At 47.1% G+C, this 22827-nt stretch overlaps 1 protein-coding gene across 1 annotated transcript in view; it reads left to right on the forward strand.

Moving 5' to 3' along the window:
• Positions 1–22827, forward strand: part of PEPD (peptidase D) — a 136513-nt gene that overhangs the window by 41438 nt on the left and 72248 nt on the right. The window contains exons 8-9 of the mRNA XM_077309906.1: positions 6389–6464; positions 8214–8260. Coding sequence (XP_077166021.1) covers positions 6389–6464; positions 8214–8260 — 123 coding nt within the window. The remainder of the gene's footprint in view (positions 1–6388; positions 6465–8213; positions 8261–22827) is intronic.

Below are 22827 nucleotides of genomic sequence, written 5' to 3' on the forward strand. Positions count from 1 at the left end.
CTGTAGGGGCCTTGTGCCGTAACCCTTGTGCCTGTCCTCTGTGCCCCCCCTCCCCCGCATTCACTCAGAGGTCTTTCTTACTCCTTCACGCGGGCTAACTTGAAAGTGCAGGCCCAGTTCTTAAGTTCCAGGCCTGTGGTACCATCGACCCAGCCTGATTCCCATCCTGCTGTCGTCAGTTATCGTGTTCTGTCGGTGGCCCAGAAGAAGAGCACCTCTAAGTTTCTTATAAATTATAGAAACACTCACACCCAGAGGTAGTGGTTGTTTAGAAGCCTGGGGATGCCCCTTGTGTGCACTCTTAAGTAGCTCCTTGGCTCCTGGCCCACAGGGTGATGTCACACACTCATTGCTTGAAAGGCACGAGGCCGTGTCATGGAAGATAAATTCTGTTAACATTGATGCTGTTGTCAGCGGGAGTGGGGCGGGGAGAGTAGGTGATATGATTCCGTTGTTCTAAATAACCGCCCAGAGCTGTATGGAAGGGGCGGTATATAAATCTAAAATAAATAAAATAAAATGAATAGATCAGCCTTTCTCAACTCTCTTTTACCACTGAGTAACCCCTGAAACATACTCCAAGAAACCCCAAAAGTGTTGCAATTGTGCAGGATATGGTTGGGAAGCAGAGCTGTGTACAAGCCCACCGGAGGCCGCTCCCCTTCCCACCCCCTCCGAGCCCAGCATTGGCCATTTGGGGAGTTCGGGGGCAGATCAATCTCGCCCGATGAATGTTCATCAAATTTTTGAAATATCTTAAAAATTAATTATTTTCCATTCAGGAAACCCTTCCAGAGCCATCCAGAAAAGCCAGGGTTTCAAGAAAAAGCCTGACTTAGATTGAGCTCTTTGGAAATGGGGGCATTTCCTTTAATCTTCTGTCTGTTTGTTATTTTAAGCCATGACCCACAAAGTATGGAACAGGACAATGGGCTTGTTATTCTCTAGACAGGGATGTGTTTAACTTTTGCTCTATGAACAATGACTTCCGAGTTAATCTCTTTGCGATGCTCACCAGCAGGCGCCCCCCCTGTGGCTTGGGCAGTTTGCCCCTCTGGAAGGAGGGAAGGTATTAAAAGCACCTGGTTAGCCGAAGCCGGTCGAAGCAAGAGAGCAGTTTTTCTCACATCCACGCCCCACTTACCCTTGTGAGCGCATGAGTGCCGGCCGTCATTTCTGCAGGAATCATTTTGTCAAGCTTAGAAGTATAATCTTGTCACCGGGATAAATACACTCCTGATGAAATCGCGGCTTTAAAAAAATCTATCGGTGTGCTGGCGGGGACGCATCATCCCGTCTGCGCTCTGGCTTTTTATCGTTGCAGCAGGATTGAAATGTGATGGGGAAGAGCAGTAGCTCTGGCGAGGCTTTTCAAAATAGCGGCTCGTTTTCAGAGTTCACTTAACCGGGGAGCTTTGCCGTGGCGGTTAGGAAGCCGTCTAATTTACTTAAAGATCAGCAGCACTGGAGGAATTGGAGATTCCACCCACCGCATTCTCCCAGGGGCTGGCTGAAGGGACGGGGATAGAACTGCTCCCAGAAAGAGACCTTGACCCTGTGGAAGTGCCGATGGTGCAGGTCTCTTGACCATCATTATGAGACTGCGAACGGGCAAATGGGGTCCATGCTCCGTTGGAAGAGCGAGCTTTCCTATCCCCCTCCCCCCCCAATAAAAAGCTCAATGCAGAAAATGGAGCACAAAGGTTCCAGTCCTATAGTCCCACTCCTTGGAAGAAGAAGAATAGGTTTTTATGCCCCGCTTTCCACTACCATAAGGAGTCTCAGTGGCTTAAAATAGCCTTCCCTTCCTCTCCCCACACCCTGTGAAGAAGGTGGAGCTGAGAGAATTCTGACAGGACTATTCTGTGAGACCAGCATTATCAGGGCTGCGACAAGCCCAAGGTCACCCAGCTGGCTGCATGTGGGGGATCAGGGAATGAAACCTGGCTTGCTAGATTAGAAGCCACAGCTCCAAACTGCTATACCAAGAATCCCTGACCCAAGTGTCTCTGTCTTAACAGCTCTTCTGCAGTTTTGGCAGCTTGGTTCTGGACAGCACCCTGGGGATGGGCTTTGGCTCCATGGCAGAGCATCTGCTTTGCATGGGGAAAGTCCCATTTTCTGTCCCCAGCATTTCCAGCTTGAAAGGGTGAGGTAGGAGATAGCAAAGGATTCAGATTTTAGTGCCCCCCCTCAATGCAATATACAGAAAATGCTGGGGGGAGGGGAAGTTTAAAGTATTGGTACGTCCCCAGAAGGCCATCCATAGTCCAGGCCCTGTGTATTTGCCTCTCTACCTGTACCCCCTAAAGCAGGGGTAGTCAACCTGTAGTCCTCCAGATGTCCATGGACTACAATTCCCATGAGCCCCTGCCAGCGGTTGCTGGCAGGGGCTCATGGGAATTGTAGTCCACGGACATCTGGAGGACCACAGGTTGACTACCCCTGCCCCTAAAAACTGCTCTGCTGTGCTAATACCAACCAGCTGGCAGTCCCTGTCCCCTTGGAAGTATGTTTGGCTTCCACCAGGGCCAGAGGATGTTTTCTGTCCTGGCCCCTACATGATGGAATGAGATCCCAGAGCAGATCCAGGCCCTGTCCAAACTAGCTTAGTTCTGTAGGGTATGCACAACAGAGCTCTTCCACCAGCCTTTTGGGTGGGGCCAGCGAAATAACATCCATCTATTGGGCACTCCCTATCGAAGTTGCCTCCTGACTGTAGACTGACTCTGGAAAATCAGAAGGTGGCTGTTACTGGGACCTTGACTTCTGAATCGTTATTATGTAGTAGTGCCTCTGGAAGCTGATTGAAGCCATGGTTTGAAGGAAAGGTCCACCAGCCTAACTTGCATTCGTGGTGGCTTGCATCACGGTGAATGTATGGATTGTGGAACTATGGCTATCTCAGGAAAGGGTAGAGAGTTGAGGGAGCATGGGAGCCCCAAGATATGTCTCAATCAATGGACCATAAAGAGATCACTGCTGCACCTTTGGTGAGGAAATGCCTCTCCTTGAAAGAACTACTTGCTTAAAGATGTGCAAGCTTTTGATTTTTGCTAAACTCTTCATCCAGGGGGTCCATACATTTAATGCAGCTCTAAGCCAAAACAATGCATGTGGATTTTTTTCACCCCTTGCTCAGTCTGCTACCGTAGCAAAGCTGGCTGTGACAACCCAGAGGATTTGGTAGCTTTAGGCCGGGATTCATTCATATTCTATTACTGTTCTTGGGCTTTCCGTTCTGTAACTTGAGGAATAACAAGAAGCAACCCGTTCCAGGGCCTGCATGTTACAGTTGAAACAGAGAAATTAAACACACATGTCTTTAAGCTACTGGTTGGTTGATACAGGAGAGCGTTGTGTGGTTTTGGCAGGGGAGAGGTAAGCAGGGGGGTTAAGCCCAGATCAGAGAACTCCCAATAATTTGTACTCTTGTGAAGAGCAAAACATGCTTAGTCAGCAATGACTATGTTGGATAGATGTAATCTCTGTTTTGGATAGAATATCTGTCTACAGTTCCTAGAATCAAGATTCCTTGAGCATCGGGCAGTTAAGTTCCAGTTTAGTTCATACATTAACTATAGAATGTAGGGTTGTCAGACCCCGTGGTGGTAGCGGGGGGGGGGGGTCTCCAGCTGCCAATCAACTTGTCGGTAGGGGAAAAGCCCTCGGGCCTCATAGCCAGCACCACATAGGAAGCTGTCAGAAATGCTGATGTTATGAACTTAGGCAGATTGTGAGTGGGTGGGCAGGAAGGGATGTTCCTGTGTTTGTCTCTTGTGGCCCTTCCTTGCATACCCAGAGAATTGCTGATCACCACTGGGATTGTAGGTGAATGTCCTCCAGGCAAGGCTGGATTCTGGAGATTTTTTGGGGGGGGATCAATGGGGCATGAAATTGGGGTCACTGTGGGTAGGCAGGTATTTGTGAGTTCTTGCATTTTGCAGGGGGTTGGACTAGATGACCCTGGAGGTACCTTCCAAATCTGTGATTCTTTGATTATATGACATTATTGTGCTAGCAACATCTGGGTTACGCTGTGGTATCTGAGCAAAAACTTGATGATAGAAGCTGATTTTACCATAGAGTTTCAGCCTGATAATTACCAGAGCGTCACCCAGATATGCCACTGGTGTGATGATGCTACTTCCTGTATGACATCAGTGACAAGGCCTAGGCTTTTTTCTTTTTCCTCCTAAGTGCCCCCCCCCCCCTATCTCAACTGGTTCCAGATGGAACCTGGTAACCATGGTCGAATTGGTGGCTACAACCTCAGCTCCAAGTCAAGTTTGCCCACATTACCTCGCATGTGTTTTCTTTCCCCACTGTTTTCCTTTGGCACTGCGGATTTGTAGATCTTCATATTTTGGCATGTTTTTAAACTGCTTGTGTGTCTTACTAGAAGTCCTTGCTATTAGAATTATATTATAATCCACTTACTGACTGATGTTATCATACTTCTTAATCTGCTTATTAAAACCCCTCACGTTTCTGTGCCATCTTCCCACTCATTTCAGGATCCTCAAGGCTTACTGATAGACTAGCTTTTTGGAAAATCATACTTGTAATCCACCTTGAGCCCTAGTGAGAAAGGCAGACTGTAAATGAAAATATTTAATAATAATAGTAAAATGTTGTCTATGCTAATAATCCTACTGAGATTCTGCATATGGGTTTATCTTCACATTAAGCGGACTTGGGGGCGGGTGCAAGAGGATTAGCTGGGGACGCCATGTATTTTTGAAAGTTTGGGGATGGCCGCAGCTTCAGGAAGTGCAGGCCAAGGTCTATGCCCTTTAAGTTCAGTAGCTGCTGACTTGGGAACAGATTGTATAAGGAAGGATTCTGTAAGTGGTCTCCTCCTTATGTGTTTCATTCCTTGTCCCCTCCCCAAATCTTTGCAGTTGTTTATCTGATTAATATAATGCACACTGCACAGAAGGAATGGCTCTTCTGCTTGGCACTCCAATGAATTATGGCTCCCTTCTCCCAGCCCCAACCATGCAATGCAGGTTTAAATTTAACACATTTGATCCGCCATCTTGACTTGTCCAGCATAGCCCAGGTTAGCCTACTATCTTCAGATCTTAGAAGCTAAGCAGGGTCAGCCATGGTTTGTACTTGGATGGGAGACAACCAAAGAAGTCCAGGGTCATGACGCAGAGGCAGGCAATGGCAAACCACCTTTGAACATCTCTTGCCTTGGAAACCTATTGGGTCACCATAAGTCAGCTATGACTTGATGGGGGGAAGGGGGGCAGGGGAAATCTGCCATGTTAAAGTGATCCAGCCAAACTCGCCTATCTTTTTATGATGGTTGATAAGACTTCAGACCAGAAGCTGCTTTCCTCTCCTGAAGGACCTGGAGGGAATACAGGTGCTGGGAAATGGAGTTGCTGGGACTGGTGCTGGGAACTGGAGTTGTAAACCCGGCCCCAACACTGCTAGAGCTCAGTACAGTTTGGTGTGCATGCACAGGGGGCAACACTGTGTTTTAGTTCTGCTTTGATTCTCCCAAGTCCCAGTGGTATGGAAAAGGGCCATGGCTCAATTGGCAGAGCATCTGCTTTGCATGCCCGAGGTCCCAGGTTGGGTTTCCAGCATCTCCAGTTAGGAGCACAGAACAGATGGCAATGTGGAAAGAGAGCTGCTGCCAGTCAGAGCCCGCGACCCTGATCTTGAGAGGCCAAGGGTCTTAGAAGGCCCCTTCATGCATCTGCAGGGTGAGAAGACAAGAGTTCATTGCGGACTGTATGGCAAGCAGACTGAATTCAGTTTGGTGTTGGCTGTTTTTTAACACTTAGACTCCGTGTGGTTGACTGACATTCATGACATTTCTCAAGCAAGGGTCTGTTCATAGAACCTCTGAAAGCAAACTGGTCTGCGTTCAAGTGGTCCCCTGGCATAGCAGCACAAGTGTCCTGTGGTATCAGGCCAGAGTCCAGCATTCGGTGCCAGACTACCAGCTTTGCCACCTACCTAGGGTATGGCCACTCCACTGTGCTCGACCTTCTGCCCACCTCCACTTGCTACCCTAATCAGATCCATAGATTCCGCCTCTCTTCTTCCTGAGCGTGCCGTGCGCTCTTGCTATTTCCATCCTGTTCGCATTGTGCGTGTCACAGTTGGGTCACTCTTAACGGCTCTGCAGGTACCTTTCAGCCCATCTTATTTAGGCTAAATCGATGCCAGCCAAATACGTCTTCTCATAATACAGCTTTTGTTTGCTGCTATCCCATAATAGCCCCTTGCTTTTTTGGGAAGGGACCTGATTTGCTGTCGGTTTGCCAATTAGGAGACCCAGCTATTCTTTGTGCCGCCTGCTTTAAGACATGAGTGAGCTGTACGGAGAATTGCTAACCTGGTTTTTTCCCCTCTTCTTTTGAAGCCGCGTGATTAAGACAGACATGGAGTTGGAAGTCCTCCGCTACACCAATAAAATTTCCAGTGAAGCTCATAAAGAGGTAATGGATCTTTTACAGATAATAATTTTTTTGCTCTTTGTGTAACAGTCGTTTTTAGAGATTGTTCCCGGACACCTGAATTACTTAGTAACAGAGTAATAGAAGACCTGGGTAGAATTAAGAGGATAATGTCCCTCCTTAATAGAACTCGATAATGCACCTTGCGTTGTCCTTGAACTTGCTTTGCTATATCGGGCACAACGTTGTGAGAGCAGAACTCTCAACGGGAGGACATCGGCTTGGCACACAGAAGGTCTTGGGTTCAGTCCATGGCATTGTCACTTAAAGGGACTAGGTGATTAGGTAGTTAAAACCCTTGAGGGTCGTTGCCAGTCCAGGTGGATGTTACTCACCTTGTGGGACTGGTGGGCTGAGGCAGCTTAAGTCACCTGCATGCTCCCTTCTTTACAGGAGGGGCTTCCGTGCAAGCAGATTCCTCTGTGCGCAAGATTCTTGCTCACTTGGATATGACGTCTTTGCCCTCTGGGGGCTCCCTGTCTCTCCTGTGATCTTTATCTAACCTTCACTGCTGTGATGTTTAGGGAAAGACCACAGCAAAGCCTGGCTGGCATCCATGTGGAAGAGAAAATTCAGATCTTTCCAGTCCTGCTCACTGAAGAGCCATTTCCCTTGCCTCAGTCCCCTGCGGTGGCTGCAAATCTCCTGCCACATTCCCCCCTCCCCCTTAAGTGTTGCAATATCAGCTTCTCTGAATTGGCAGGTTTGATTTAACTTGAAAACGTCTGCTTTCCTGCTTATATCTCTGCAATGAAACAGGCTAGAGACAGATAAAAAGGTAAAGGTATCCCCTGTGCAAGCACTGGGTCATGTCTGACCCTTGGGGTGACGCCCTCCAGCGTTTTCATGGCAGACTCAATACGGGGTGGTTTGCCAGTGCCTTCCCCAGTCATTACCGTTTACCCCCCAGCAAGCTGGGTCCTCATTTTACCGACCTCGGAAGGATGGAAGGCTGAGTTAACCTTGAGCTGGCTGGTGGGATTGAGCTCCCAGCCTCACGGGCAGAGCTTTCAGACTGCATGTCTGCTGCCTTGCCACTCTGCGCCACAAGAGGCTCTTAGAGACAGATCGGGTGATGCTTTTATCTATTTATCTGTTTATTAGATTTCTATGCCACACTCCCAGCTAGTGGGCTCAGAGCAGGGTACACAATATGATGCATCAATTACTGATTTAAACAGAAAACAAAGATCGCCTATAGGGACCTGAGGTTGGGGACTGTGTTAACTGTGTCTTAAGGGAAGGGGAAGGCCTTGCTCACTTGCCCTGGCCAGCCATATAAAATAAGATGAGCCTTTGCTGCTTTACCCCATGTGGTGTTCCTGGGGTCTGTTGCCCCAGGAGAAGATTCTGGGGGGCTTTTTTGGGCTGCCGTCAAGTGGCACTCCCAGCAAGAGATGTTGAGGGGTGGTTTGCCTTTGACTCGCCACCGTGGACCAGATGATGTTCCCCCATCCTAGTACAAACCAGAGCTGACCCTGCTTAACTTCCAAGATCTAATGACATCAGGCTAGCGTGAGCTACCCACACCAAGTCTGTGGAAGTGGGGAAATCATGCTCCACTTCCAGCATTCCTGACGGTCCTCTGAGCCTACTTCCGGCCAGTCGATGCGCCATCTGCATGCCAAACAGCCAGACTCAACCTCAAATGACCACACGCTATGAGCTGTCTTGAGCCCCTCTGCTGTATAAGGGGATTTCTTAGGGTGTGCCTTGTGTCTATGCCAACAGGTGATGAAATCTATCAACGCGGGCATGAAGGAATACGAGCTGGAGAGGTGAGTTCCCTTTTGGTCCCAGTGACAAAATTATGGGCAAGTCTGTCTTTTTTAGCAGGCGACACAACAGATGAAGCCCAATTGATGCTGATTTAATGGCAATTACGTGGGCTCATCTTGAGGAAGTGCTGGAAATATTATTTTATCGTGCTGACAGCATTTCATCAGCGGCCGTTGCGTTATTAGACGGTGCTTGATTGCTTTTAGATATGGTTTAAAGCAGCATATTTCTCCTTGCCTTCTTTTTTATGTAATTTACAGAAACTATATCTAATAGCCATTATTATTGCTTGATAGCTTCCAATAAAGCCGGTTTTTATGGATGCGAATAACACGGCTATGCCTGGTACGAACACAAGTATTTATGGGGGGCCGTAAAATGTCCTGGAGTGCTCACTGAGATTTCTGCCGCAGCTGGAACAAATATTGGGGGCTTTTTGTTTATGCATTTCGATTCATGTTGGCTGTGTCCGTTTCCTTAATGAAAGCACGGTCATTCGTTGACCTGCCCTCCTTGGTGTGCTGCTTTGCCTCTTAGCGGCTCCTGCAGGGGTGTGAGGAAGGATGCAGATTTGGCCTGCGTTCACCAAGACATGTGTTGGCACTACCATGTGCTCTGCACGGGGGAGGATAGAAAGAAAGCAAAGATGCTTGCCAGAGAGGCAGGAAGCTGGGAAAGTGAACCCACGCCAAACTGGTTGCCCGGGCAGGGGATGAACAGCTACGTGCCCTCGCGACGGAAAGTGCAGCAGATGTCTGATTAGAAAGACAAAGGCATTACTGTCAATTATTAAATACTTGCAATAGCAATTAAAGCCCTGTTGTGCAGAAAAAACAAACAAACAGTGGGCTCTAGAAAACTGTTGATGCTCAGGGGAAAGGTGGATCCATAAGCATTATTGTATACAAAAAAGCAAAGGCATTAAATAAACCCTCCCCTTAATATGCAGCACAATTCTATCGCACCCTTCCTCCCGAGGATCTCCGAACAGGAGACATGGTTCTGCCTTCCCACACAGAACAATAACAACAGCACAACCTTGAAGTGTGTTAGGCTGAAAGAGGAAAAGAGAGCAAGAGACCAACTGGCCCACGGCCGCCCAGCCAACTTCAGAACTAAGGAACCTGCTTCTCTAGAAAGGACTTGCTCATCCATGGAGCAGGGCAAGGCATGTGATGTGTTCTCATAGGAGAGCTGAGGTTGGATACACACTTTTCTAGGATGCTTTAGGATGCTTAGGGCTGATCCTGCGTTGAGCAGGGGGTTGGACTAGATGGCCTGTATGGCCCCTTCCAACTCTATGATTCTATGATTCTAAGTACATTCGGCAGTGGAACAGGCTGCCTAAGGAGATGGTGAGCTCCCCCTCACTGGCAGTCTTCAAGCAAAGGTTGGATAAACACTTTTCTTGGATGCTTTGGGCTGATCCTGCGTTGAGCAGGGGGTTGGACTAGATGGCCTGTAGGGCCCCTTCCAACTCTATGATTCTATGATTCTAAGTACATTCGGCAGTGGAATAGGCTGCCTAAGGAGGTGGTGAGCTCCCCCTCACTGGCAGTCTTCAAGCAAAGGTTGGATACACACTTTCCTTGGATGCTTTAGGATGCTTTGGGCTGATCCTGCGTAGAGCAGGGGGTTGGACTAGATGGCCTGTATGGCCCCTTCCGACTCTATGGTTCTGTGAGCCTCTTCCCAGGCTGAGCCTCTTTAAATGCTCCCCTGTGCCCCCCTCTGAAGCCGTGGAGAAGCCTTTTGCCATGGGTTTCAATGGCTGTGTCTGCCCTTTTTTACTGTTTTGACAGTTTTGGCTGATGTTTGGGTGTTTCCCTTTTCTCATTTTGGACAGGGATAACACACTATCCTTAGTTGTCTATTTTGTATGGAAACGTTCCGCCTCACAGGGTTGATGTTTGATGGCTCAGTTACCCCTGTGGTGCCCCAAACATTATTTTTCTTTTGTTGTCTTTCCCTCCTGAAACGCCATTGGGTCCATCGCTAACAAGCTCTCGAACTGGCGTAGAGCCACGAGGGCTAGAAACTTCAGGCATATGAAACCCACTCCCCAAGTTTTATTCTCCTGTGAAGAAGTTCTGAGGAGTACGACCGTGTGAAGACACATTTGAACACAAGATCGCTTTTAATCCCAGGGCTCATTTTAAAACAAAACATGGGGACTGTACTTCCTACTTTTCTATGTAGGTTGATAAGACGTAAGAAGCTAGCAGGTACCGGCGCAGAAAAGGGAATTTGGACAGATGCAGTTTATCATGCTGAGATGAAAGGAACGGTACCTGGGCAAGTGTCCTCCTTTCCAAATGGGCCCAATTCCCTCTCTCTTTCTTTCAAGAAGATGACAAAGTAATAGCTGCAGTGCTCCTGGTGTTTGGTCAGGATACAATTCATACATCAAGGTCCATTAACTGAAGTCCAGCACAGTTTCGATCCCGAAGTCACAGCAAAGGAAGAAATAGAACATTGCATAGCTTTAGGTGCAAGAGAAGTCTGACTTGCATAGGGATGCCAGACTCCCCTGATGGGGTACGGGGACCCCCGCTCCCAGGCCCCACCTGTCTGCCATCGATCATCTGGCTGGTGGGGTAGGGGACTTACTACAGGAAAAGGAAACACTACGTTTTAGTAATGTGCCTACATGATGCACATTGCTGGAATGTCAGATGAAACTTGCAGCTCCCAGGAAGCCCACTCCCCATCTCCCAGCGATTGCCAGAGGGACCTGACCACCCCAGACTTGCAACAGAGTGAAAGGCTAAAAGACCTTGAAGAGCTCCTCAGCTTGTGCTGTGAGCCAGAATTATTTGCACCAACCATCAATTTATTTCCTGTAGTTATACTCCAATGGAGACCCAAAGGGGCTTACGTCATTCTCCTGTTGCCTGTTTTATCCTCACAACCGCCCTGCAAGGCAAATTAGGCTGAGCATGTAGGACTGGCCCAAGACCACCCTGCCAGCGTCCATGGCAAAGCTAGGATTTGAACCCAGGTCTCCAAGATCCTATTCTGACACTCTAACAACTACACCCCACTTTGCATCCTGATAGAATTCTGCAAGCTCTCCAAGTCACCTGTATCATATTTCTCTCTCTCTCTCTCTCTCTCTCTTCCTAAAATTGCATGGATTAGTAGTAGTGATTTGATTGATACATCAGTTTGGTGACTGCAGCACCTTCTCTTGCAAGTTAAATTTGCCGTGTGTTTGGGTTTCATTTTTTGGGTTCTTTTTTTGTAATTTGGCGGGGTCTATTCTGATCTCGTTGATCTCATCATGTTAAAAATCCAGGATGTTTTTAATGAGGTAATTAACACTTGGCTCATAATTTTTTTTGTCAAGTGGCATTTGGATAGAGATTGTGATTCCATTAAAATGAATTGCAGTTTTCTCGGAGGGAAATGCTTACTTGACACGCTGTTGGTTGCACCAGACAAAAGAAGGCATGAGTTAACCTTTCCAGCCCTCATTTTCAGCCCAGAGCTGCGGTAGTGTTGGTGGTGGTGGGGGGGGGGGATATCAAGGCTCTGTGGAGATAAAGATTGTTCTTCGATTTGTAGCCCTGCCCTCCCTGCAAGCAGGCTTGGGGCAGTTCTTAGTGTATTCGTAGTACATCATAACACATGTTTTAAAACATTGCAGTTTAAAGATTATACGTTGCTGATCTTATTTCTACATAGCTTCACTGGCCTTTCTGTTTATAACTATTCTTTCCATGTGGGTATAATGGGATGTTGAGATGGGAGGCAGGGGTAACTGGGGATTTTGTTTCCCATTTTTATCCTGGCTGCAACTGTAGGCCTGGCAGAAGAGCAGAAATTTTCAGGCCCTGCAGAACTTCAGTATTTCCTTCAGGGCCTGGATCTCAGTTGGTAGCTCATTCCACTTGGCAGGAGCGAGGGCCAGAATGGTTGCAGCTCTGATCAAGGCCAGTCGAATTTCTCTGGGGCCAGAGATCACTCAGTGTTGTTGTTGTTGGTTATTCTCACAACAACCCTGTGAGGTAGGTCAGGCTGAGACTGCAAGCCTTGTCTAAGTGTCTTCATGGCGAAGTGAGACTTGGAACCAGGACTTCCTGAACCCTCCTGTTACCACAACACTGTGCTGGCACTGATTTGTTTGGTCACAGTGAATGGGAGCCTCGTGGCTTTGCTTTCCGCTTTGGACAGGGTAAGAAGCGAAAGGGCAAACTGGTCAAAGAGGGTCCCTGGAGATGTGGCACCGCAGAAGGTAAGGCCAGGTGACTCCTAGAGGTGGCCTCTGCTTTCAGAAGACAGCAGATCCCTTCTGTTCCAGACAGCAGCTGCCCCTGTTGTAGGTTCTTTGAAAATCAAGTTTAGGAATGGTCTGATAATATTCCATACAGTTAAACTGCTCTAAATAACACCAAATCAATAATTCAGTCGAGTGGAGAAATATTGCAAGGTTTAACTGTGAGCGCAGTCTTCTCTTCCCTCCTTTATTACCTGGCTTTTATCCAGCTTTAATAAAAGGTCGGCCTGACTTCCAGGAGACTGTTGAACTGTCTGGAAAAGCACTCCTGGGTTCGAGGCACCCCCTTAACAGATGATTGCCTCTGTCTTGCTTGGAGAAGGGCTGATCAACAGGCTGGGGATGGGTGAGTGGGGTTGGTCACTTGGCATTTGTCAGCATGAAAAGTACCAATTCTTTCAGCCTTTTCCCGCCTCTCCCGATGCTCAGTTGCCCTGGAGTGGGTGCAACCGGTGATGCAAGTTTGGCTGGGGATCTGCAACATAAGACCCCAGAGGGCAAAGCCTTAGCCTGGAACTGCCAAGACCTTCTAAGGCCAAACACCAGATTCAAGGTCCTGATGGGGCATTTGCCGCAGGCAAGGGGAGACTCTGTAATCACAAAGGGATTTTATCAGGCAGAGTTTTCACTGCACCGGTTGTGGCTATTATAGAAGGTCAAGGTGGGTCCAAGGGAAGGTGCGGTAGGGTAGCTATCAAACAGATGCAAAGTTGGAGTGGAAAAGTTTCTCCACTGAAGGGGACCCTATGGCCCTTCCTTATTTTTGCAGGGATTGCTTCCTTCATTTCGACCCTTCTTTGGACCCAAAGTGGGTCACATGGTTCTCCTCTCCTCCCCTTTGACTTGGCAACAACCCTGTGAGGTTGGTGAGGCTCAGAGCGTGATTGACCCAGGTCCAAGTTTGACATTCTAATCACTATATAAGACAGACTTGGGGCATCGGTTGTACAAACATGATCCTCGCAACTCCCGTATTACTTGGAAAGCTGACGTTTGGGCCGGCAGGCCACTAAAGCGAGATATTTTCTAAAGAAATACACATCGAATCCGAAATACGCCAAATACCAGAGCAATGCGAGAACAGCTGGCCTCACTGCTTTGAACAAAGGTCAGGTATGGATGATAAAAGTATTTCTACAGTGTGTGACAACCAAACCCTTGGAGCAGCAGTCTAAATAGCTAACAGTCTGGCATTTGACACTGGCAAAGTCAGGGAAGGTGTGCGGGTTCAGCCAAGGGACTTGTCACACTTTTGAAGTCGAACAAGCTGTGGGTGGTTGTCTCGTCCAGAAAGTCCGTAGAACAACATTTTGGGCTGTGGGAGTTCTGTTGCCTGTTCACAAACCTGAGTTAGCTGAGAAGCCGGTTTCTAGCATTTGTATTTGCATGCCATTGGTATCCATGGTGGTGGTGGTGGTGGGGGGGGGGGGGAGGTATGTACATCTTTTGGCCAACGAGAAGAAAACTGGAACTGAATGGACATTGTTGCCCTGAGTATTGCAAGTGGATATTGTTTCACCACACACACACACACACACACACACGCACGCTTTTCTTGTCTGATGACTTGGCCTGTGTTATGCTGGAAGAAAATTTTGCTTGTGCTGCTAGACTCTTGTTCGTTTTAATTTTCTTAGCACTCCTGGCGCATCAGCGATCTATTTCGCACTCCTGCCACCTCATGCGTTGCCTGATCTCCATGCCTCCCAGGGGGATGAAAGCGGACCAGGTCCAGAGATAATTGGGGGAGCCTCGCTGCCCCGAACGTATTGTTTCTCTTCTTCCTCCTGGAGTTCTAATGAAGCCTGGCTAGTTAAGCCAGCTTTCTTCTTGCCTCCATTCCCCCCCCCCCTTTCCCCATGCCAGAGCTTAGATCAGGCTTTCTCAGCTGGGCTTCATGAAACCCTGGGGCTTCTTGATGGCCCTGGAAGGGTTTCCCAAGTGGGTGGGAGTCAATTAATTTTTAATACATCTTTAAAAAGTTAAATATTTATTGGGTGATGTGACTGTATATGGTCATGTCAACCAGCACCTCCCTTCAGAAAATGGCCAGTGATGGGCCTGGAGGGGGTGGGAAGGGGAGGGGCCCCAGGTGGGCATGAGCACAGCGCTGCTTCCCAACTATATTCCGCATGATGGTGCCGCTTCTGGGGTTTCTCCAAGCTTGAAGCATGCTTGAGGGGTTTCTTAAAAAGTTGAGCAGGGTTGCCTTAGACTCTTCTCCCCCCCCCCCCCCACATGCACACTCTCTCTCGCCTTAATCTGGTGCTAAGGTTAGCCTCCATCCCAGCCTGCTAAGAATCAATAGCATAAGTGGGGTAAAGTAAATCAAATGCCATGCGGTCTCATCTGTGACTGGTTTGAAGTGATGGAGGCGTCCGTACGGAGCCTCTCCCCCCGCACATAACGTTTCCCCCCTGGCTTTTGATATGCCTTGCATAGTTCTGTGCGTGTGTCTGCACACACACATACGGGTGCCCTTCCTAGCGTGAGGGCCCAAATCTACCTCTTTTATTCTACATTCTCTTCACTGTCGTCCCCGATTTCTAAGGCAGAGCTTAGGCTATCAGTTGAGTCGCTGTCATATCTGTGGGTGTTAAATTTCCAGCTCTGTGGAGCTCTCTTACAGATTACGGTTCACGCTTTTTCATTTATCCTCCCTTTTTTTCCCCTCCCCCCTCAAGGGCACGAAAGAAGCAAAGGAAGATTGTTCACGTTCTTTAGCGAGGAGGAGAGGCACCACAGTCTGCCCCTCCTTTCCCCCCTCTTTGCCTAGAGTGGTTTGTTTTTCGACTTTTGATTCGTGCCTTATTGTCTTGTCGCTGAACTCATTGTTTAAAGTATATTTACCACAGTTATTCTGATATATTTGTTCAGTGTTCAGAATTAGGAGGCCAGGGTTTCTTCTGACGGAGAGCCTGCTGACTCTTTGAAAAGTTACAAATCCCCGTCAGAATCAGAAACAACTTTTGTTAAACGTTCCGTCAGGAACAAATAAATGCCTTGCTTCTGGCATTCCAAACAAAGAGTTGCGTTCTTTTAACAAGCGTTCCTAACGTGCCAACAGATGTTGTGCTCTCTTCTGACCCTCACAGGAGTGCTGTGCGCTGCGCATGGGGGGATTCGTTTTGCTTAAACAGAAGCTGGGGGTGGGAGAGATTCAGAAGGTTTCGACGGGACTGTGGTCTTGCAGAATCGTCACCTAGCCAGCCCATTTACTCTTGAGGAGAGGAAGATGTTCTGGTATGCTTGGGTTCCTCTTCCCACAATCCCTGGAGGCAGAAAATAGCTTGCACTGTCATTTCAAATGGACCCATTTTAGTAACCGGTTGCTAGTGGAATTTATTTACCTGTTCATACAAATCTACCTGCGTCAGGTTAGCAAAGTGTGTTTGAGCTGCTTTTATGAGAAGCTGCTTTCTTCCACTTTCTACCCCTTCATTGCACTTCTGGATCACTGTAATGTGCTGTTTAAAGTGTCCTTAGCCCTTCCTACAATGCTACTCCCCCCGCCCCCCCCCCCTCCCAATGTTCTAAGTCAGTGGTTCTCAGCCTTCCTAATGCCGCAACCCTTTAATACAGTTCCTCATGTTGTGGTGACCCCCAACTATAAAATGATGCAAGGGTTCCTTCGCAGAAATTAAACCGAAACTGACCAATGGCTTCAAGATCCATTGTTCAGGATTGTGTATAAACTGTTTTTTCCCCCGGGGGTTTCTCAGTTCAGTTCTGCCTTTTGTCCCACCATGCCGATCTCACTCTTTTCCGCTGCTCCAGACAGACAAATGCTTTATCTTGATCTACCCCGCAAGGCTGTTGTGTGGATGACGCCCCCCCCCCCGGGCCAAGCTGCTTGCCCTGCTGCGACCCCTTTGATAGGGTCATTCGTCCCCAAAAGCGGTCCCAAGCCCCAGGTTGAGAACCACTGTTCTAAGTTGAGCGCTATAGAGCCCTAAGCTGCATCATTGTGTTGAGTGCTATAGCAGCATCATTGAGAAGCTCACTCCAGTGGAATTATGTCCTGGGACATCTCTCCCCATCAGCACCAGGAGGTGGAGTAGCTCATGTTGAAACGTTTAGGCATGAGGCTGGTTACATTCTGTATTATGTTTATTATCTATATTTTAAATCAGGGGTAGTCAAACTGCGGCCCTCCAGATGTCCATGGACTACAATTCCCAGAAGCCCCTGCCAGCATTCGCTGGCAGGGGCTTCTGGGAATTGTGGTCCATGGACATCTGGAGGGCCGCAGTTTGACTACCCCTGTTTTAAATTAAAACTGCTCTGCGCTGCCATTCCCCTCAACCTAGAGTCCCCAAGACAGTGTTATCAAAAACATTAGAACCGGCTTTAAAAAAATACATCCACATGAAACAATTCAAACACCAATTAAGCAAAAGACTTAAACGGCGAGGAAGGGTCAGTGAGGGAATGGCAGACAAAACAACAAAGTCTTTATCTACTGGCAGAAGACAATGATGGAGTGTCAGGAGGAGGAGGGCTGTTGCACAGAGGAGACCCGTGTTTCTAGGTAATTAATCTTGACTCTTACGGGGGAGGAATTGTAAGCAAATGCCAGTTTAATGTAGCATATGGCTTTGAGGATCTGGTGCTATCAAGAAAACCTTCTGACAAAATAACTGAATAAATGTGGTCCAGATTCAGATCCCTGATCCTGCACATGTCAAGTTTGCCACAGGTCCTTCTGCACAGACGAGTAAATTTTAAGAGCCAGTTATCAGATGCTGCCACTGCCCACATTCTTCCCCAAGTATTATATTACTGTCTTTGTCTCCTCTGACACAAAGGACAGGCCGGCACCCCATGCTACTGGAGAGCACTCCAGAGCTCTTTTCTAAATCAAACAACCTTCACAGGTTAGCTGCTTTAGCTCCCTGATCATTTTGGCCACTTTTTTCTGCACATGTTCATTCTGTACGCCAGCCTTTTTTATCATTGAGAAACCCCTGAAACTTTCTTCACGCTTTGAGAAACCCAGATGTGGCATAATCATGCAGAATACGGTTGGGAAGCTGAGCTGTGGACACGCCCACCCAGGGCCCCTCCCCTCCCCACACTCTTCAGGCCTATCATTGACTGGGGGTGGGCAGGTTGTCATGACTATTGTCATATCACCCGATAAATGTTTAAAGGCAAATGCCACACTGGCTATAATTAGAAAAGGAATAGAGCATAAAACTGCTGCCACCAATCCCCCCCTATACAAATCTTTAATGAGACTACAGTCATTAACTGTGTGCAGCTTGGGTCACCACATGTTCAGAGGATACTGTGTAGTTTCTCAACCAGGGTTTCATGATCCCCTGGGGTTTCTTGAAGGCCCTGGAAGTGTTTCTTGTATTGGTGGAATTTAGGATTATCATAGCATATATGGTTAGTTCACATTCATGACTGTAGTCTTCCATTGCTGAGGACTCCGTTGTGGGCTGCTGCTTTCTTTACATTGGAGCAGTCTCATTGACTTAGGAGGAATATAAAAAGAGATGTGTGCTAAAGCAGGGGTAGTTAACCTGTGGTCCTCCAGATGTCCATGGACTACAATTCCCAGGAGCCCCTGCCAGCATTCGCTGGCAGGGGCTCCTCGGAATTGTAGTCCATGGACATCTGGAGGACCACAGGTTGACTATCCCTGTGCTAAAGGATTCAGGCCTTTCCTTGATGGGCCCTGCATGCTCAGTTGTTGCTAGCTGAACATTCAGATGTTCTATCTAAAGCCCTTTCTCTTCTTAAGTGCTGTTTCCCTTCCCATGTGCTAGTACTCCATGTATTCCTCAGAGGCAGGGAAGTGAAAATTTATATTCAGTGGTTGTTGCTGTTGGGAATCATTCGATATCACATTTTACATTATAAACTGATGGAGGGGGAAAGTGCAAGTTGACTTTTTTTCCCCCTGACATTTTTTTTCTTTCTTTTTTTGTGAGGACTAACTGTTTTAAAATTTGTTGATAGTGGAAAGCAAAACAAACCGGGGCGTGGGGGGAACTTTGCTCTTCTGTTGCGCAGTCTGAATTCTGCCATTTTGTCTTGCTGAGGAAAAATGACCATTTTCTGCCTGTCAATTGGGCTAGAACAGTGACTATCCAGCAGAACAAGAAACTCTTCAGATCTACACAGACAGGAAGCCCAGGGAATCTCTCAAACAGGGTGAAGAAAGAAGAATGTTTACTTGTTGCCTACCAAATTAACTTTCTGCAGTCTTGCAAACAATTCCTGTCTGTTCTCACCAACCAGTGCAAGTTATTGATGTCTGAGACAAGAGTTTGTACATCTGTTCTCTTCCAGCTCTGTTTTGTTTAGAATCCAGGCTTGGTCACTTGGAGGCATTTTGACTTGCCACAGGTGAACAGGAAACTGGCTATTTACAAGTCTCACTCGCTGTTCTATTGAAATTCCTATTGTGTGTATTCGAAAGGTGAAAGAGGGGTGACCTATTGTACCAATTCTTATTTCACCAGATGCTATAATGGCAGTCTGAAGTTGGGGAACTTCTAGCAGTGAAATCCCTCTCGGGTGCGACCACAAGGAAACTGTAGGTAGAATTTTCCAAGGTTGCTTTGGCAGATCAGGCGCTTTGTTTATATCAAAAGAGCTTTTAGTTAGTTATTTGAAGATTCTATGGCATGTTTCTCCCTCATTGCCCTTATTTGTTGTCAACCACCTTGGATTCTTTTTATTTCTATTCATTAAAACACTTATACCCCACTTCGCTTCATGGCTCTAGGCATCTTAAAATGCATAAATAAAATGCCAAACAAAAATACCTCCATACTGCCTTGAAAAGATTAATAGAACTTTTATAAAAAAATCCAGCACTTGCAAGTAAGTAATGCAGAGTTTGCAAGTAAATTATGCCTTGGTGCTGCAATCTAAATGCTTGGTTTTTTGTCATTTGCGTCCCTCTCCCCTCCCCTCCCCGCTGTGGCCCTTACACTATTGATTTGATTTTTGGAGGGGCAGCTTAGAGAACACCACAGATTTTTGTTGTATCAGGCAAGGAATGAAGAGGGTCGCTGTATGTGTCTGGCCCCCTTGGGAGAAGCGAACAGGATTGTGTTGTGTCCTCATTTGCCAGGTATCTTTCCTCCTGTCCATTCAGACTGATGAAAATGAAGCCACGGCCCCGTTGGGCCTTTGTGGGCCATGTGGTGTACATGCTGAGCAATGGACAATTGAGCATTTTCTACACGTTGACTCTCTTCTTCCTGTAATCACAAATGCCGCATAATTGAGCTCTGTGGGCGCAAATGTCGACGGCTTCAGAGTAGAATGTCTAGAATATTAATTTTGTCCATTAATAATAAACTGTCAGATGTTGTGACCTTAAGTTCCGCCGTATTCTGGAAAAAAGACAGCGGAAACAGGAGGAAGGTTCTCTCCCTCTCTCTCTGTATCTCTGACTTCCCTTAATTCATTTTATTAATCGATTTGTGTTCCACCCTCCAGCCCAAAAGGATCTCAAGTTGGCACACTGTATAATAGAACGCCAGAAGGGAAATTAAAACACCAAATTGCAATTAAAAATACAAAACATACAGTCCAAAAATACCCAAAGCCTAATCTTCTCCTTTAGGCAGGCAGGGACATACCTCTCTGCCCCACTCGATGCCTCTGTAATTTCCATGCCTACAAAGAAAGCAGTCTTTTTTGTTTCTGTAACTCAAACCTTTGCCCTATAATTGCAGCCAGAATCAGTCCTAAAAATATCCTTTATCTTGCCATGACCTGTGCACACTGGCCCCAAATCACCACTCCTTGCCTGGCACTTCTTTCTCTTCCTTGAGTAAACCTGTTGCACAGCATATGTATCTGGAGTATATGTTGTTTAATGTGGACTTTCTAAAGTTATGTGGGTGACTGGGTAGTTTCTGGATTGCTTCACTTTGGTAATTATCCAGCCTAATGGCATATTGTAAGAGCCTCTTGTGGCGCAGAGTGGTAAGGCAGCAGTCTGAAAGCTTTGCCCATGAGGCTGGGAGTTCAATCCCAGCAGCCGGCTCAAGGTTGACTCAGCCTTCCATCCTTCTGAGGTTGGTAAAATGAGTACGCAGCTTGCTGGGGGTAAAATGGTAATGACTGAGGAAGGGAATGGCAAACCACCCCGTATTGAGTCTGCCATGAAAACGCTGGAGGGCGTCACCCCAAGGGTCAGACATGACTCAGTGCTTTTACAGGGGATACCTTTACCTTTAATGGCATATTGTACTCCTCTTGGTAAGCTTCGCTTGCATTTTCACATTATCCAGCCTTCCTTCCAGATTTGCAGAGGATCTCTCAGTGAAATTTTTGCTGTTGGTTGGGTGCCTCATTCTCCAGATTGGGGGCATTTCTAGGAATCTGGATGTATAACCTAAGAGAGCAACTCCTATAGAAGTGAGGGTGAGAGTGTTTCTTCCTTATTTATGAATTTATGCTGGTGTTCTACCCAAATAGAGTCCCCAGTTTGGTGATTGTGCTGCTTTGGTGTGGGTTTGGATCAAATTAAGACCGTGGACCACATTTATACTAACTGGAGCCAGTGTGTAGTGACTTGAGTGTTCAGTCTAGGATCCAGGCAACTCAGGTTTGAATCTATATTATTCTATGGAAGCTGCTGAGTGTCCTCGGGCCTGTCTCACACATCCAGCCTAATTATCTCACAAGGTTGTTGGGAGAATAAAACAGGAATGATGTAAGCTGCTTTGAGGAGAAAGGGGAGATATAAATAATTAAATAATAATTATTTGTGGTCGGTCTGTTTTTCTGCCAGTGTTTGGGTTCCCAACCGTCTAGACCAGGGGTAGTCAAACTGCGGCCCTCCGGATGTCCATGGACTACAATTCCCAGGAGCCCCTGCCAGCGAATGCTGGCAGGGGCTCCTGGGAATTGTAGTCCATGGACATCTGGAGGGCCGCAGTTTTGACTACCCCTGGTCTAGACCCCTGTTGTTTCTAAATATTGTCACTCCTGTTAAGAAACGTCACCAGGCGGATCTTAGTGTGGGAGATACCAAGAGAATTGGCAGTTTGTAGGAGAACAACAAAGGGAGAAGTCATCCCCTTATTCAAAGCATAGGAAGGCCCGTAAACTCAAATAATTCCTTCTGAACAGTATTAACTGTATGGTAGACGAAGTCTCAGATATTTCACCTGGGAGTAGAGTGGGTGTTTTAGATGCTTCACAAAGCCATTGCCTTGGCTTATTCTTGGAGCTGGCTTTGAGTAGGTGGTGGGTTCCACGGGCATCCTGCTGTAATAAGTAAATAAATAAGAGAAGATTGCAGAGTAGAGTTGCAAGCTGAGCTTGTAAAACTGTCGTCAATATGATTTTATTGTCTGAATATTGTGGAGATTTCCTGTGTGTGTTGACAACCCTGTGTTTACTAATAAGCGAAATTGTCAGTAAATAATTATTTCCAGGGGGTGAGCCCTCCTCCCCTTCCTCGTCTGCACATGGGGGAGAAAGAAAATTAATCTGCTCTATTAAAAATGGTTTAAATTTAAGTAGCCATTTGTTTTCAGCCTGTTTATTTCTACACCCCCTCCTCCCCGGATAGACAAACTTCCCGCTAGCTCTCGGGGGCCCATCTATCCTGGGCAACTGGAGTGGCCCTTTCCTTCTGCTCAGGGCAGAGGGGCAGAACTTTGATTGGACTGCAGGCTGAAGTTCAGGTTTTACTGGTGGGGTGGGGGAATCTCCTCCAAGGCTCTGTTGCAGTCAAGTGCAAAGAGAGCAACAGAGAGCCCTTGTGACCTGTGGATTGGTCCCTGTGGGAGCAATTATTCTTTTCTGCAAGGTTTTTTAACTGTTTTTTTTTTTTGCACTGAATATTATAAATGTCAGGAACAAGTTTTAACCCCAGCATCCCTAAAAGAACGTTCCTTTACCTGCCGGTATTTTTTTTTTATTTGGCATTTTTTAAAACTCCTAGCATCTGCATGCCCTTTGTGACTGAAACTAGCTTCAAGATATATTTAAAACACAACAAAATGCCACCTGATCAGGGTTTTTCCCTGTTTGTTTGGGGTTTGGTTTTAATGGAGGAATGTCTGACTGGCATAGTAACACCCACCGCATTGGGGAGGGGGGTGCTCAGTGCCCCTCCCCCAAAATGAGAACCAATTGTATCCATGAGGTCAACCAAGACAGCCTCCCAAGAAGACGAGTTGGGTTTTATACTCTGCTTTTCTCTATCCCAAGGAGTCCCAAAGTGGTTTATAAACCTTTGCTTCCTCTCCCTCTTCCACAGACACTTGTGTTAATGTCTATTTTGGATTTAATGTATTTGTA

Source organism: Paroedura picta, chromosome 14 (genome assembly GCF_049243985.1).
Source record: "Paroedura picta isolate Pp20150507F chromosome 14, Ppicta_v3.0, whole genome shotgun sequence".
Taxonomy (NCBI): Eukaryota; Metazoa; Chordata; class Lepidosauria; order Squamata; family Gekkonidae; genus Paroedura; species Paroedura picta.